Source organism: Oncorhynchus keta, chromosome 25 (assembly GCF_023373465.1).
Source record: "Oncorhynchus keta strain PuntledgeMale-10-30-2019 chromosome 25, Oket_V2, whole genome shotgun sequence".
Taxonomy (NCBI): domain Eukaryota; kingdom Metazoa; phylum Chordata; class Actinopteri; order Salmoniformes; family Salmonidae; genus Oncorhynchus; species Oncorhynchus keta.
Genome location: NC_068445.1, coordinates 506,982 through 522,959, shown reverse-complemented (window position 1 = coordinate 522,959; position 15,978 = coordinate 506,982). Strand labels below are relative to the sequence as shown.

At 41.0% G+C, this 15,978-nt stretch overlaps 1 protein-coding gene and 1 long non-coding RNA gene across 2 annotated transcripts in view; both read right to left on the bottom strand.

Annotated features, from left to right (window-relative positions):
* Positions 1-2,863: 2,863 nt before the first annotated feature.
* LOC118357888 (nucleus accumbens-associated protein 2-like) lies at positions 2,864-5,570 on the bottom strand. The gene is made up of 2 exons (XM_035735198.2): positions 5,471-5,570; positions 2,864-5,077 (listed from the first exon to the last, which is right to left on the bottom strand). Exon 2 carries the CDS (start codon positions 5,038-5,040, stop codon positions 4,450-4,452), a length of 591 nt encoding a protein of 196 aa, XP_035591091.1. The 5' UTR covers positions 5,041-5,077; positions 5,471-5,570; the 3' UTR covers positions 2,864-4,449.
* LOC127911657 (uncharacterized) overlaps positions 2,864-15,978 on the bottom strand; it is a 61,146-nt gene continuing 48,031 nt past the window's right edge. Inside the window, exon 2 of the long non-coding RNA XR_008078777.1 lies at positions 2,864-3,539. This is a non-coding gene — a long non-coding RNA (uncharacterized LOC127911657). The remainder of the gene's footprint in view (positions 3,540-15,978) is intronic.

Here is a 15,978-nt window from a genome sequence, read left to right as displayed (position 1 = left end):
CAAACGTAATGCTTCTTTGCATGATATCATGGGAAAATTAAAAGAAATCAGCGTTGACATCAGGAAAAAAAAATTGTAGACCTCCACAATTCTGGTTCATCCTTGGGAGCAATTTCCAAACGCATGAAGGTACCACGTTCATCTGTAAAAACAATAGCACGCAAGTATAAACACCATGGGACCATGCAGCTGTCACACCGCTCAGGAAGGAGACGCGTTCTGTCTCCTAGAGATTAACATACTTTGGTGCTAAAAATGCAAATTAATCTCAGAACAACAGCAAAGGACCTTGTGAAGATGCTGGAGGAAACAGGTACAAAAGTATCTATATCCACAGTAAAACAAGTCCTATATTGCCATAACCTGAAAGGCCGCTCAGCAAGGAAGAAGCCATAGCTCCAAAACTGCCATAAAAAAGCCAGACTACGGTTTGCAACTGCACATTGGGACAGAGATCGTACTTTTTGGAGAAATGTCCTCTGGTCTGATGAAACAACAATAGAACTGTTTGGCTATATTTGCCATCATAATGTTTGGATGAAAAAGGGGGAGGCTTGCAAGCCGAAGAACACCATTCCAACCATAAAGCACGGGGGTGGCAGCATCATGTTGTGGGGGTGCTTTGCTGCAGGAGGGACTGGTGCACTTCACAAAATAGATGGCATCATGAGGCAGGCACCTGGTGATTGAGAATATCAGCCTGCTGCTGTTTCTTAAGCTCAGTAGTTTCAAATGAAACAACTAAAAAAATAAAATGCATGTGTGTGACAACGGGAAACAGCCAATTTGGCCGCTGTTACCAATTCTAGCATTATCACACCAACCAGTGTATGCCTCAACCTTACCAATAGCCAACGTGTTAGGTTTTCACGTAGCATCTGTCCGGTTCACCTAGGTGTCATGATAAGGGTTGTACCAAAATGTTTGATGTATTAGAATAATGGATTATACTTATGTTGAATTAATAGAAGGGGAGGGGTAATAAGACCTACATATTAACAATATACATGTTCATTATAGAGGTTTAGAATTGTTTCACAGTTGTTTTATAGTTCTCTCTCTCTCTCTCTCTGCCTATTATAAAAAAATACCCCTCTTAGAAATGTGTGACTGAGACAGAACTCTGCAGGGAAGTGAAGGAGATAAGACTAGTCAAACATTCCACAATAAATCAACTTTGGGGAGCTACGTTTTTAGATAAAACTAAAAGCCATTGTTTATATAGCTTGGTAGTCATGGTTTTGGTCTCAGGAGTTAAAAGATAATGACGTAGGTAGTGACATCACCAGGGCTAGACTTAGGGTGTAACTTATCAACTTTAGACCTTTTGTTTGATGCAGAACTTACTCGGAAACATGAGTGCCATGTTCCTGATTTTCAACTTCTGTCTGCAATTGCATTAATAAAGGCTTTTGAATGATTTAATTAAAGATATTGTCATAATGCTAATTTCACCAATGAGCCAATGATTGACGAGGACAAACAAGCCCCAATAGCATATGCTGAGTCTGAGTAGCCAGTAAAGGCCTTCCCTTCCCCCAATTCACAAGCTGTGGTCAGAGCTAATATATATCTGCCTGTTGCGCTGATAGATGGTCTGGTAGGGGCCGTATAACCTCAATATCACCTTTCACATCTACTACAGCAAATCCTACATGTTTCTTCCCTGTGCTTTGATCAATATAAGCAGAACCATCAACGAACAGCACCATGTCAGAGTCAAGCAGAGGTACATTAAAAGTCTTTGTCCAGTACACATTCCTGGGCTGTCCAGATGTCCCTGTTATTGTTACTGATGATTTGCTAAGGGAAGCTCCAACAACTTGTTCAGGTTTGCATGCACCAACCCCCCACAGGTCCAGCATTGAGTGTTTGTCCAGTAACGAGGGACTCTGGCGGGCCCATATCCTCTTCCAGTCCATGGTTGTGGGTTTGTGGTTGTGGTGAGCCTGTAGAAATAACTTGAGCAGATGTCTAAGGTCTTCCAAGCACATTCATCTGCAGGTTGAACATGGTGAGATTGTAGACTCCTAATTTACATGCTGATATTATCTTTGGTATTATTGTGTGTAGCTACATTTGCTTACTAGCTAGCTACCAAGCTAGCCAGCCAGCCCACATAGAGAGCATTGCATTGTGGATTTTGTCGTCGACTTGAGATGCAGTAGATTTACACAACAATTTTTAATGTTGCTACCAACCTTATTATATTGCCAAAATGAAATGTGTTTATAAAAAATATTGTTCTCACATATGCGTGTTGTTTAACACTGTAAATGAAAGGAATGAGTTGTTTTGGGTGGATTTGTGCAGCTCATCATCTTTATTTGGGATTAATTGGGTGTTCTATTTGAAAAGATGCTTTGACTTTTTACCCCATTCAAGGCCTCTCAAATATAAATGCATGTCTGTGCCACAAGAGCGTGCAAGGTCCTTACAGTAACAGTCCTTTTGTATGTACAGTAGGCTATTCCGGCTATTTCATGACTTTTCTGAACATGACAAATCCTAAACCTATCTGACACATTATTTTTAAACTATTATCATAAGATGGCCAGGAGAGAGAAATGCAAACCATCACCATGTGCTACTGACAAACTGGAACATCAAGTTTAATCAGTGGTCCACACAATATTTTAGCAATGCATCCTTCCTTCATGACGATCACTATTCTTATGTATTTGAAAATGTGTAAGCTATAAAGAGTGAACTTGACATTCACTCACCCATATCAGTGATACAGTGCCTTGCCAAAGTATTCGGCCCCCTTGAACTTTGCGACCTTTTGCCACATTTCAGGCTTCAAACATAAAGATATAAAACTGTATTTTTTTGTGAAGAATCAACAAGTGGGACACAATCATGAAGTGGAACGACATTTATTGGATATTTCAAACTTTTTGAACAAATCAAAAACTGAAAAATTGGGCGTGCAAAATTATTCAGCCCCTTTACTTTCAGTGCAGCAAACTCTCTCCAGAAGTTCAGTGAGGATCTCTGAATGATCCAATGTTGACCTAAATGACTAATGATGATAAATACAATCCACCTGTGTGTAATCAAGTCTCCGTATAAATGCACCTGCACTGTGATAGTCTCAGAGGTCCGTTAAAAGCGCAGAGAGCATCATAAAGAACAAGGAACACACCAGGCAGGTCCGAGATACTGTTGTGAAGAAGTTTAAAGCCGGATTTGGATACAAAAAGATTTCCCAAGCTTTAAACATCCCAAGGAGCACTGTGCATGCGATAATATTGAAATGGAAGGAGTATCAGACCACTGCAAATCTACCAAGACCTGGCCGTCCCTCTAAACTTTCAGCTCATACAAGGAGAAGACTGATCAGAGATGCAGCCAAGAGGCCCATGATCACTCTGGATGAACTGCAGAGATCTACAGCTGAGGTGGGAGACTCTGTCCATAGGACAACAATCAGTCGTATATTGCACAAATCTGGCCTTTATGGAAGAGTGGCAAGAAGAAAGCCATTTCTTAAAGATATCCATAAAAAGTGTAATTTAAAGTTTGCCACAAGCCACCTGGGAGACACACCAAACATGTGGAAGGAGGTGCTCTGGTCAGATGAAACCAAAATTGAACTTTTTGGCAACAATGCAAAACGTTATGTTTGGCGTAAAAGCAACACAGCTCATCACCTTGAACACACCATCCCCACTGTCAAACATGGTGGTGGCAGCATCATGGTTTGGGCCTGCTTTTCTTCAGCAGGGACAGGGAAGATAGTTAAAATTGATGGGAAGATGGATGGAGCCAAATACAGGACCATTCTGGAAGAAACCCTGATGGAGTCTGCAAAAGACCTGAGACTGGGACGGAGATTTGTCTTCCAACAAGACAATGATCCAAAACATAAAGCAAAATCTACAATGGAATGGTTCAAAAATAAACATATCCAGGTGTTAGAATGGCCAAGTCAAAGTCCAGACCTGAATCCAATCAAGAATCTGTGGAAAGAACTGAAAACTGCTGTTCACAAATGCTCTCCATCCAACCTCACTGAGCTCGAGCTGTTTGCAAGGAGGAATGGGAAAATATTTTAGTCTCTCGATGTGCAAAACTGATAGAGACATAAACCAAGCGACTTACAGCTGTAATCGCAGCAAAAGGTGGCGCTACAAAGTATTAACTTAAGGGGGCTGAATAATTTTGCACGCCCAATTTTTCAGTTTTTGATTTGTTAAAAAAGTTTGAAATATCCAATAAATGTCGTTCCACTTCATGATTGTGTCCCACTTGTTGTTGATTCTCAAAAAATACAGTTTTATATCTTTATGTTTGAAGCCTGAAATGTGGCAAAAGGTCGCAAAGTTCAAGGGGGCCGAATACTTTCGCAAGGCACTGTACATTGTCAAATAAGGGCCTTACACATTAGCTGGCATTATACACACCCGCTAGAGTCTTCTATTTACAGCATTGTGTCAACTGAATTCAGTTGACTCCGTTTGTATTTCTGCTGCCATAGAACTCCTCTTCAAACTCCTCCTTGTTGGGATGGGAAGTGGGGCTGTCGGTGGCTGGGAGGTTGGAGGGCCCTGGGCTAGAGTGCTCCCCAGAGGCCAGAGGGTACAACTGCACTCCGGGTACCAGGTCTTCCGGGAGAGAGAAAGAAAGAGAAAGAAAGAAAGAATTAGAGAGAGCATACTTAAATTCACACAGGACACTGGATAAGACAGGATAAATACTCCAGATATAACAGACTGACCCTAGCCCCCAGACACAAACTACTGCACAAAATACTGGAGGCTGAGACAGCTTGCCCGTGTAACTGAAGTAGAGGATCTGCTGGAAGCAGGATGGGGTGACCAAGGAGGGTAGTTCAAAGATGTTCTGGGAGCTGCCGCTGAACAGGTCTCTAAAGTAGAGGCTACTGGCGGCCAGCACAGAGTGGTGGGCCTTAAAGGCCTGGCCGTTGACCCTGGCGGCCACATCACAGTAGTGGTCCTGCATGCGCTGCTCATTTAGATTTTCCAGCAGGAAGCTGCTGAAGTTGGGGATCTCCACATGCAGGAGCTGGGACATTATGACTACAGAGGGTCTTCACTGGAGACAGGTCTTGCTGAAAGGGCATTTTTTTTGCAGACAGATAGAGACAGCAAGAGAAAGAGGAGATGGAGAAAAAAAGTTATCCACATTCAGACAAAACATGCATGTTAATATGCTATTTACAAATAACATTCTGAGTTCACAGTATTTTTGCAACTACTTACTACCAACAAAATCAGCGAATGTCAGTTAGCTAAAATAACATTTCCTGAACTTAATCCTGAATATAAGATCTGAGTTTTGAACTACTCTGCATAAGCTTTCAGGTGTCCAATAGACTAAATGGAATCTGAACAGACAGTCAGCAAAAACACTCATCCTCCTATCACAATGCCTCTAACATGTATGGCACAGTCCTCTCTAAACAAGTCAAACATAAATTTAGATAGAAGATACATTTGCCCACCAGAAAGAACAGAAGCGCTCCGATTCACTCCTTCTCCAATCAAGATTTAGGTGGTGGAAGAGTGTGAGGTTCTCTGTGCACAATCAATGCAACGTCTAGCGTATGTGTCACAGGGAAAGGGGGGCAGGCTATAGACACAGATAGAGGAAGGGTGGGTGTGAGACAGAGGAGGAGTTATTTATGGACATGGAGAGAGCTAATGCGGACAACTGCCCTGCAGAGGGTGACTGTGTACTATAGAGCCGTGAAAGGAATATATGTATAACATAACTCATCTGTTTTACGGGATGAGTAAGAAGTTAGATTGATTGTTACCGAGACCGTCTAAAATACAATAGACAAATAAAGACCTCCAACATATGTATTGTCATGCACACTGTGGTATAACACTGCAGACTCATGTTCTTAACAGTAGATGATCTGCACTGTGTGATCACACTCAGCCTGTGTGCCATGACTTGGGCAAATGCATGCCAATGCAATGCAGTGCCTGTCCCAACTTGGCATGTTGAGTATATAGTGTGCGTACCAATTAGAAGACAGACACACAGGGTACTGCACACAAATGAGTAGACTACGCATCTGTGAACAAAGAAGGGGCTGGATGTGCCTGTTATTTCTTATAATATGGCAAGTATGACTGGTAGGTTATCGAGGATCGGTTATTATCCGATACTGATAGGATTATTGTCTTAAGGCTATATTGAAATGGATATATTTTCAACCAGGAATGTGGAAGGGCATGCTTTGAAAAGACAGCTTCTGAGCATGTAGCCAGCATGAATCTAAATGACCCTTGTAACACAAGATACTAGATAGCGCTGGGGAATATGAGGGTATGTGGGACTGGTTCTTTAAGGACACTGTCAATGGGTTTGCAGATGTGATGTTAGTAGTAAGCTGATCATAAAAACAATACGTATTTTTGTTAAACTGCACCCCTCCAAACATAGGCTAGAGCAGTAACAGGATTTTGATACATTAAAGGCATAATATCGAATTTAAACAGCCACTTTGTTTGTAAATAGGGCTGAGAAAATGTAACTACTCTCAGATTCATAGACGGATTTACGGTTGCAGCAAGGACCGCCAGTCCATGAGATCAACATGATAGTTTTTAACATGAGGCAATTATGAAAGTGCTATTGTGTGTCAGCGGCAGATTTCTTACAGTGGTCACAACAGAAGATCACCATAGACTAACACAGAGCTACCAATAATATTGATTGCACATAAAAATTAATCAAGAGATGGTGAGGAAATTGTAGCCAATATGATTGTGAAGATAAAGGTGCCTATCAAGGTTGTTACAATATTAAAGATCTTGAGCATTAAAGATTTTTGAAAATCTCCTAATACCACTGCATTGTACACAATGAAATGAAAAGCAATTTACTCAAAGGAAAAGGAAAAATAATTAGGTATTACACAGACAATTTACACACTCAAAGTAAATCTTAGCCATAAAAATGTATATTTTGAATAAGTTAAAGGTGAAAGATGGGCAACACCTGGAGTGGGTGGAGACAATGACAAAGACAAGTGAAACATATCAGGGCGTGACAGGTATAGGGCAATCTCCTCTGGGGTGTTCCAGGAAGAAAGATCAATAAATTAGCCAGTGAACTATCCTAAATATTCTGAATAACTTAATCTTTTCAAGAAATATACACTTGAAATTGGCATGGTGTAATTACTTACTGACTTTATTGTCCCCATGGTGAAATTTTGTTGCAGTGTCATGTACACGTTTAAAGTGCCGTTTTTTTAATACAAAACAACATTGATAATACAACTTTCATAAGTTACATACCAATAATAAATATTTTATAATTGACTTGGCAACTAACAATCCATATTCAAGTTTAGCTTAAATCAGAAAATCAAGAGATATATTTGACCCCGTATCAAAGTTAAGTTACTAAACTTACTAACTTACAAAACTGCAGGGGAAAATATTAAGTGAATTTTCCCCAGATAGGTGAAAGGTATGACCACAAGATGCGGCAGTAAATACAAGAAACAAGACAACAAGCTGGTGTGCGATAAACAGATGGCGGAAGTGCACGGAATTGCTGATGTTTTAACAGAGCTAAAAAATTATCAGAAGTGAATGGTGATTTTGAAAATGTGGACAAACAGTTTGAATCAGTGGAAAAGAAAATAGTGAAAACTTCCATCCAGAACCTTGACACCAGACTCGAGGCAGCGGAGGTCCGAATGGGTGAGTTGGAAGACAAGTGTACTCTCGAAAGACTGCTCTCTTTCACTCTCAAAAACCAAAAATATCTTCACAGCAAATGTCAAGATTTGGAATCGAGGGAAATGTGAGAATATATGGAGTACCAAAAAGAATGGAAAATTAGATATGCAGAAATTAATTGAGCCCTTCATAAAATAACTATTGCGTCTCCCACCCGAGATGGACATGGGAGTTAGGTTCACCCCACAGGGCACTAGGTTCACCCCCCCCTCCTCTCAACCACCCTTTTTGTCATTAAAAACACATGAATGAAAATATGATTTAACCTCTCTGGGATGGTTCGGGACGCTAGCGTTCCACCTCGCCAACAGCCAGTGAAATTGCAGGGTGCCAAATTCAAAACAACAGAAATCTCATAATTAAAATTCCTCAAACATACAAGTATTTCACACCATTTTAAATATACAATTCTCATTAATCCAACCACAGTGTCCGATTTCAAAAAGGCTTTTCGGCGAAAGCAGAACGTATCATTATGTTAGGTCAGCAACTAATCACAGAAAGCATTCAGCCATTTTCCAACCAAAGAGAGGTGTCACAAAAAGCAGAAATATAGATACAATTAATCACTAACCTTTGACGATCTTCATCAGATGACACTCCCAGGACTCAATGTTACACAATACATGTATGTTTTGTTCGATCAAGTTCATATTTATATCCAAAAACCTCAGTTTACATTGGTGCCATGTTCAGAAATGCCTCTAAAACATCCAGAGAAATTGCAGAGAAGCCACATCAAATAACAGAAATACTCATCATAAACTTTGATGAAAGATACATGTTTTACATAGAATTAAAGATAAACCTGTTCTTAATGCAACCGCTGTGTCAGATTTCAAAAAAGCTTTACGGCAAAAGCACAATATTCAATCATCTGAGAACAGCGTTCAGCCACAAAAGCAATCCATACAGTTACCCGCCAAATTGTGGAGTCAACAAAAGTCATAAATAACATTATAAATCTTCACTTACCTTTGCTGATCTTTGTCGGAATGCACTCCCAGGACTCCCACTTCCACAAGAAATGTTAGTTTTGTTCGATTACGTCCATATTTATGTCCAAATACCTCAGTTTTGTTGGCACGTTTAGTTCACTATTCCAAAGGCACAATTGCATGAGCGCAAAATCCAGACGAAAAGTCAAAAGAGTTCCATTACAGTTTGTAGAAACATGTCAAACGATGTTTAAAATAAAACCTTAGGGCCTTTTTATAATAAATCTTCAATAATATTCCAACCGGACAATAGCGTATTCATTACAGAGAGAAAAGAAGGAACCCGCGTGACCGCGCAGTAAACAGCTGATTGGCCTCAGCCTAGTCCACTTGTTGAAACAGCTCTTATTCGACACCCTTCCACAGATGTCAAATACTGTTGACATCTGCTGGAAGCCTTGGGAAGTGCAATCTGGCCCCATAGATACAGAATATTGGATAGGCAATCACTTAAATGAAACTACAAACCTCAGATTTCCCACTTCCTGGTTGGATTTGTCTCAGGTTTTCACCTGCCATATGAGTTCTGACATCATTCAAACAGTTTTAGAAACTTCAGAGTGTTTTCTATCCAATCCTACTAATAATATGCATATATTAGCATCTGGGACAGAGTAGCAGGCAGTTTACTCTGGGCACCTTGTTCATCCAAGCTACTCAATACTGCCCCCCTGTCACCAAGAAGTTAAGGTATTGAGTAGCACTTAAAATATTATAATTTGGTGGCACAACAGCTCACATTGCCTAACAAAGGATATAGGCCTGCGCTATAGGCCATATGTATTGGGTATATCGAGCTGCAGCCTACAATAGCGAGCTAGGACGGGAAACCTTAGTCAAGTTTGATCGTCTGACCTGATCCCCCTTCCCCAACAGTGAAACATGGAGTATATATAATAATATTCCTGGTGATTGCTATTGGGCTAAAATGGAGACCTGCGATATTGTGGGTCAAATTGTTGGAAGATAAATATTCAAAACAATGTTTTGAAGGTAACTCGGAATCAGACAGTGGTGATGCATGCCAGCAAAGCCACTACACAACACTAAACAATACATTAATTGCACTATAACGGTGACAAATGCTGCCCACAAACGACCTATATATAGCTGTCCCAACAGAAGTCCCAACATCTTACCACTGCTACACCTGGCTATCAGCGAAGCCTTGTCTGGCAGCGAAACAGTTCATTCACTCATTCATTTACTTACTTAAACAAATGTGGTTTGTAATGACAATTGAGATGTACAAACTAGGGCATAAGGGGACAACAAGCGGATAAGAGGCAATCCATAATTTAGATTAAGACATTTATGAGCGAGCTAGGACGGGCGTAGTCTATAATTATTTGTTTAGCACTTTTGAAATGTACAGCAACAGCAACAGAATTCAGAACATGGGCTTTTCTTACAGTGTTCTCCCTGTACACCAAGTCAAAAACTTAGGATAAATAAAGGGGCATAAAAGCAGACAATGAAAGTTCTTACAATATTCAATGATTACATTTCTCTTAAACAGGTTATAGGCTACATGTGCACCACCAAGTCAGAACATTAGGCGAAATTAAGAGGGGTACATAGACAAAATTATTAGGGTGAGGCACATGGGCTTCTAACATCTTACTACACAACATACACTTAGTATTACTTTCTTAGCTACAGAATACATATGTCCCTGGCATATTACATAATTTATGCAGCAGCATACAATACATTTTTGGACACAACTTGTTGTGCTGTGCTCACTTGAACAGGAAGGTGGCGCAGCGGTCCTTCACGGGCAAATGCTGTAATCAGAGTCTGGCATTCTCTGGATTGATGGTGCTTTCAAAACAACGTGGAACTCAGAAAAAGGATGAATCATGAGGATGTCATTGATCTTCAGGTCGTAGCTCTCGAAAGAGGCCAGATTTCTGATTTGGTTGACCGTTCTAAACGTATTTTCCCAATCGGAGCTAATTTATTCCCAACTTCCCAGCTGTCTTGAACTCACTGAAGTCAAGTTTTCACAGTTCTGAGTTAACAGTTGTTTTGAACGCGGCAGAAATCATGCTTCATTGACAGCATGGCCAATGTTGAATGTTTATCATTTTTATCTTGGAAAAGAGCCCCTTAATCTCAGATTTGGAACCACACAGCCACTCCACTTAATAGCAGGCAAGTGATTGCTTTGCAATACTTGCACTTAGCCACTGTCATTGATTCCTTCCAAACCACTTTTTGAATTTGCATTTCCAACTTGTTGTGTAATGTTTATGTCTAAAGGCCGATGAGCACTGATACGTTTTATCTATAATTTCTCTTAATAATTTCTGTTCACATGACAAGGATTAAAAATAATTTTACTTGATTCATGATGATGATGACTGCTAGCTAAGATTTTGAAAGTCTGATGTTGACATGATCAGTCCAATCAAAGCCACAGTCATTGTCAACGGTTTTGAGAATTACAGTCTGATTCAACTTCATCAGTCAGCATTATAGTTCGGACATCATAATTTTCATCATAATCAATATTACTGCCACCCATATCCTATTTATCCTCAACATCTGCCTTATCATCATCATCATTTCAGTCTGCCTCAGATTGTATGATGGCAATTTCCATATACTCCAGAATGTTATGAAGAGTGATCAGATGAATTGCAATGAACTACAAAGTCCCTCTTTGCCATGCAAATGAACTGAATCCCCCAAAAACATTTCCACTGCATTGCAGCCCTGCCACAAAAGGACCAACTGACATCATGTCAGTGATTCTCTCTTTAACACAGGTGTGAGTGTTGATGAGGGCAAGGCTGGAGATCACTCTGTCATGCTGATTGAGTTTGAATAACAGACTGGCAGCTTCAAAAGGAGGGTGGTACATGGAATCATTGTTCTTCCTCTGTAAAATATGGTTACCTGCAAGGAAACACGCACTGTCATCATTGCTTTGCACAAAAAGGGCTTCACAGACAAGGATATTGCTGCCAGTAAGATTGCACCTAAATCAACCATTTATCGGATCATCAAGAACTTCAAGGAGCGCGGTTCAATTGTTGTGAAGAAGGCTTCAGAGCACCCAAGAAAGTCCAGCAAGCGCCAGGACCTTCTCCTAAAGTTGATTCCGCTGCGGGATCGCGGCACCACCAGTACAGAGCTTGCTCAGGAATGGCAGCAAGCAGGTGTGAGTGCATCTGCATGCACAGTGATGCAAATACTTTTGGAGGATGGCCTGGTGTCAAGAAGGGCAGCAAAGAAGACACTTCTCTTCAGGAAAAACATCAGGGACAGACTGATATTCTGTGAAATGTACAGGGCTTGGACTGCTGAGGAATGGGGTAAAGTCCTTTTCTCTGATGAATCCCCTTTCCGATTGTTTGGGGCATCCGGAACAAAGCTTGTCCAGAGAAGACAAGGTGATACCATCAGTCCTGTGTCATGCCAACAGTAAAGCATCCTGAGACCATTCATGTGTGGGGTTGCTTCTCAGCCAAGGGAGTGGGCTCACTCACAATTTTGCTTAAGAACACAGCCATGAATAAAGAATGGTACCATCACATCCTCTCAGAGCAACTTCTCCCAACCATCCAGGAACAGTTTGGTGATGAACAATGCCTTTTCCAGCATGATGGAGCACCTTGCCACAAGCTAAAAGTTGCTCAGGGAACAAAACATAGATATCTTGGGTCCATGGCCAGGAAGCTCCCCAGACCTTAATCCCATTGAGAACTTGAGAACTCAGGAAGCGATTGGACAAACAAAAACCCACAAATTATGACAATCTCCAAGCATTGATTATGCAAGAATTGGCTGCCATCAGTCAGGATGTGGCCCAGAAGTTAATTGACAGCATGCCAGGGCGGATTGCAGAGGTCTTGAAAAAGAAGGGTCAACACTGCAAATATTGACTCTTTGCATCAACTTCATGTAATTGTTTTAATAAAGGCCTTTGACATGTATGAAATGCTTGTAATTATACTTCAGTATCCCATAGTGACATCTGACAAAAATATCTAAAGACACTGAAGCAGCAAACTTTGTGAAAATGTATATTTGTGTCATTCTCAAAACTTTTGGCCACGACTGTACATCAGGTATAACGTGATTTGATGTAATTTCATCTGTGGCCAATGACCTTGAGCCGTCTTGGATGGGCACTTCTAATGTAACTTTATGGCAGCACCCAAGGGGCTAGAGTGTTCTAGCTCTACCCTTAGACTTGACGGTGATGTAGTGTTCCAATGAGTGACAGAACATTGAGCCAATCACTGAGCAACACTCTGTATGTTCTGCTGGCTTGCCCTTCCACTACAGAAAGCACTGAGCTAGGCTGAATACCTACAATTTGGAGCTGCCTTTCTCATGAAAACAAAAAAGAGACCATGTTTATATGTGGCTTTATTAACTCAATGATTTATACACAACCGGTCAAAAGTTTTAGAACACCTACTCATTCAAGGGTGTTTCTTTGTTTGTAGTATTTTATACATTGTAGAATAATATTGACGACATCAAAACTATGAAATAACGCATTTTAAGAATGTGAAATGTCAAAATAGAGAGAATGATTTATTAATTTCAGCTTTTATTTCTTTCATCACATTCCCACTGGGTCAGAAGTTTACATACACTCAATCAGTATTTGGTAGCATTGCCTTTAAATTGTTTAACTTGGGTAAATCGTTTCGGGAAGCCTTCCACAAGATACCCACAATAAATTGGGTGACTTTTGGCCCATTCCTCCTGACAGAGCTGGTTCGTAGACCTCCTTGCTCAAACACGCTTTTTCAGTTCTTCTCACACATTTTCTATAGGATTGAGATCATGGCTTTGTGATGGCCACTCCAATACCTTGACTTTGTTGTCCTTAAGCCATTTTGCCACAACTTTGGAAGTATGCTTGGTGTCATTGTCCATTAGGAAGACCCATTTGCGACCAAGCTTTAACTTCCTGACTGATGTCCTGAGATGTTGCTTCAATATATCCACATCATTTATTTTGTGGATATTTTGTGAAGTGCACCAGTCCCTCCTACAGCAAAGCACCCCCACAGCATGATGCTGCCACCCCTGTGCTTCACGGTTGGGATGGTGTCATTCGGCTTGCAAGCCTTCCCTTTTTCCTCCAAATATAACGATGGTCATTATGGCCAAACAGTTCTATTTTTGTTTCATCAGACCAGAGGACATTTCTCCAAAAAGTACGATCTTTGTCCCCATGTGCATTTACAAATCGTAGTCTGGCTTTTTTGTGGCAGTTTTGGAGCAGTGGCTTCTTCCTTGCTGAGCGACTTTTCGTGTTATGTCAACATAGGACTTGTTTTACTGTGGATATAGATACTTATGTACCTGTTTCCTCCAGCATCTACACAAGGTCCTTTGCTGTTGTTCTGGGATTCATTTGCACATTTCCCAACAAAGGGGACAGAACGCGTCTCCTTCCTGAGCAGTATGACAGCTGCGTGGTCCCATGGTGTTTATACTTGCCAAAAGAAATTTGTGGAGTGGTTGAAAAACAAGTTTTAATGACTCCAACTTAAGAGTATGTAAACTTCTGACTTCAACTGTAGGTAAACATCCAACCAATGCCTTGAGGACAGCACTGAAGCTCTTGGAGACACTTGCCCCTAGCCACTATACCCCTATATCCTATAACCACTGATGGCTCGATGGCGCCGACAGAGATGGTCGCCTCGCTTCTAATCGTAAGGAAATTATGCAGCATTTTGTTTTTTTGGGGTATTATTTCTTACATTGTTAGCCCAGAAAATCTTAAGTGTTATTACATACAGCCAGGAAGAACTATTGGATATCAGAGCGACGTCAATTTACCAACATTACAACCAGAAATATGACTTTCCCGGAACGGATCCTTTGTTCGCACCACCACCCAGGACATTGGATCTGATTCCAGAGGCCGGCCCAAATAAATGTTTATTTGAGTTGAAACAACATCACCGCAGAAGAGGTAGGTGTGCATACCATCCACCGCTGCTGAGTATATTACTTGCTAATGTCCAGTCTCTAGATAAAAGATGGCATTGACAGAGATGGTCGCCTCGCTTCGAGTCCTTAGGAAACTATGCAGTATTTTGTTTTTTTATGTATTATTTCTTACATTGTTACCTCAGGAAATCCTAAGTCTTAATACATACAGCCGGGAAGAACTATTGGATATAAGAGCGACATCAATTTACCAACATTAAGACCAGGAATACTACTCTCCCGAAGCGGAACCTCTGTTTGGACCACCACCCAGGACAATGGATCTAATCCCAGAAGCCGAACCAAAACAATGGCGCCGCAGAAGGGGCCGTCTGGTCAGGCTCCATAGGCGTGCACATCGCCCACCGCTCCCTAGTATACTACTTGCCAATGTCCAGTCTCTTGACAACAATGGATATGAAATTCGAGCAAGGATTGTCTTCCAGAGACATCAGAGGTTGTAACATTCTCTGTTTCACGGAAACATGGTTCTCTTGGGATATGTTGTCGGAATCGGTTCAGCCACCAGGCTTCTCTGTCGAGGAGTGGGGGTGTATGCTTCATGATTAACGACTCATGGTGTAATCATAACAACATAAGGAACTCAAGTCCTTCTGCTCACCCTACCTAGAATTCCTTACAATCAAATGCCGGCAATATTATCTCCCAAGATAATTCTGGTCAGTTATCGTTATAGTTGTGTACATTCCCCCTCAAGCATACACCAAGACACTCAAGGAACTTCACTGGACTCTATGCAAACTGGAAACCATATATCCTGAGGCTGTATTTATTGCTGCTGGGAATTTTAACAAAGCAAATTTGAGAACAAGGCTATCAAAAATTCTATCAGCATATTTATTGTAGCACTCGTGGGGGCAATACACTGGATCACCGCTACTCTAACCTCTGCGATGCGTACAAGGCCCTCCCTTCGGCAAATCCGACCACGACTCCATTTGCTCCTACCGTTCTATAGGCACAATCACCCGACCTCAACCCAACTTAGATGGTTGGATCTGTTGGATCGCGGAGTGACGCAGCCAACAAGTGCTCAGCATATGTGAGAACTCCTAAAAGACTGTTGGAAAAGCATTCCAGGTGAAGCTGGTTGAGAAAGCCAAGAGTTCTCATAGTTTTGATGTCTTCACTATTATTTTTCAATGTGGAAAATTGTCAAAATAAAGAAAAACACTTGAATGAGTAGGTGTGTCCAAACTTTTGACTGGTACTGTATAAAAAATCTAAAAATTGATTTTTATATATTTTCCTTTACT

Coding starts and splice junctions, on each gene's coding strand:
- LOC118357888 (XM_035735198.2), bottom strand. CDS start 5,040: ATGTCCCAGCTCCTGCATGTGGAGATCCCCAACTTCAGCAGCTTCCTG.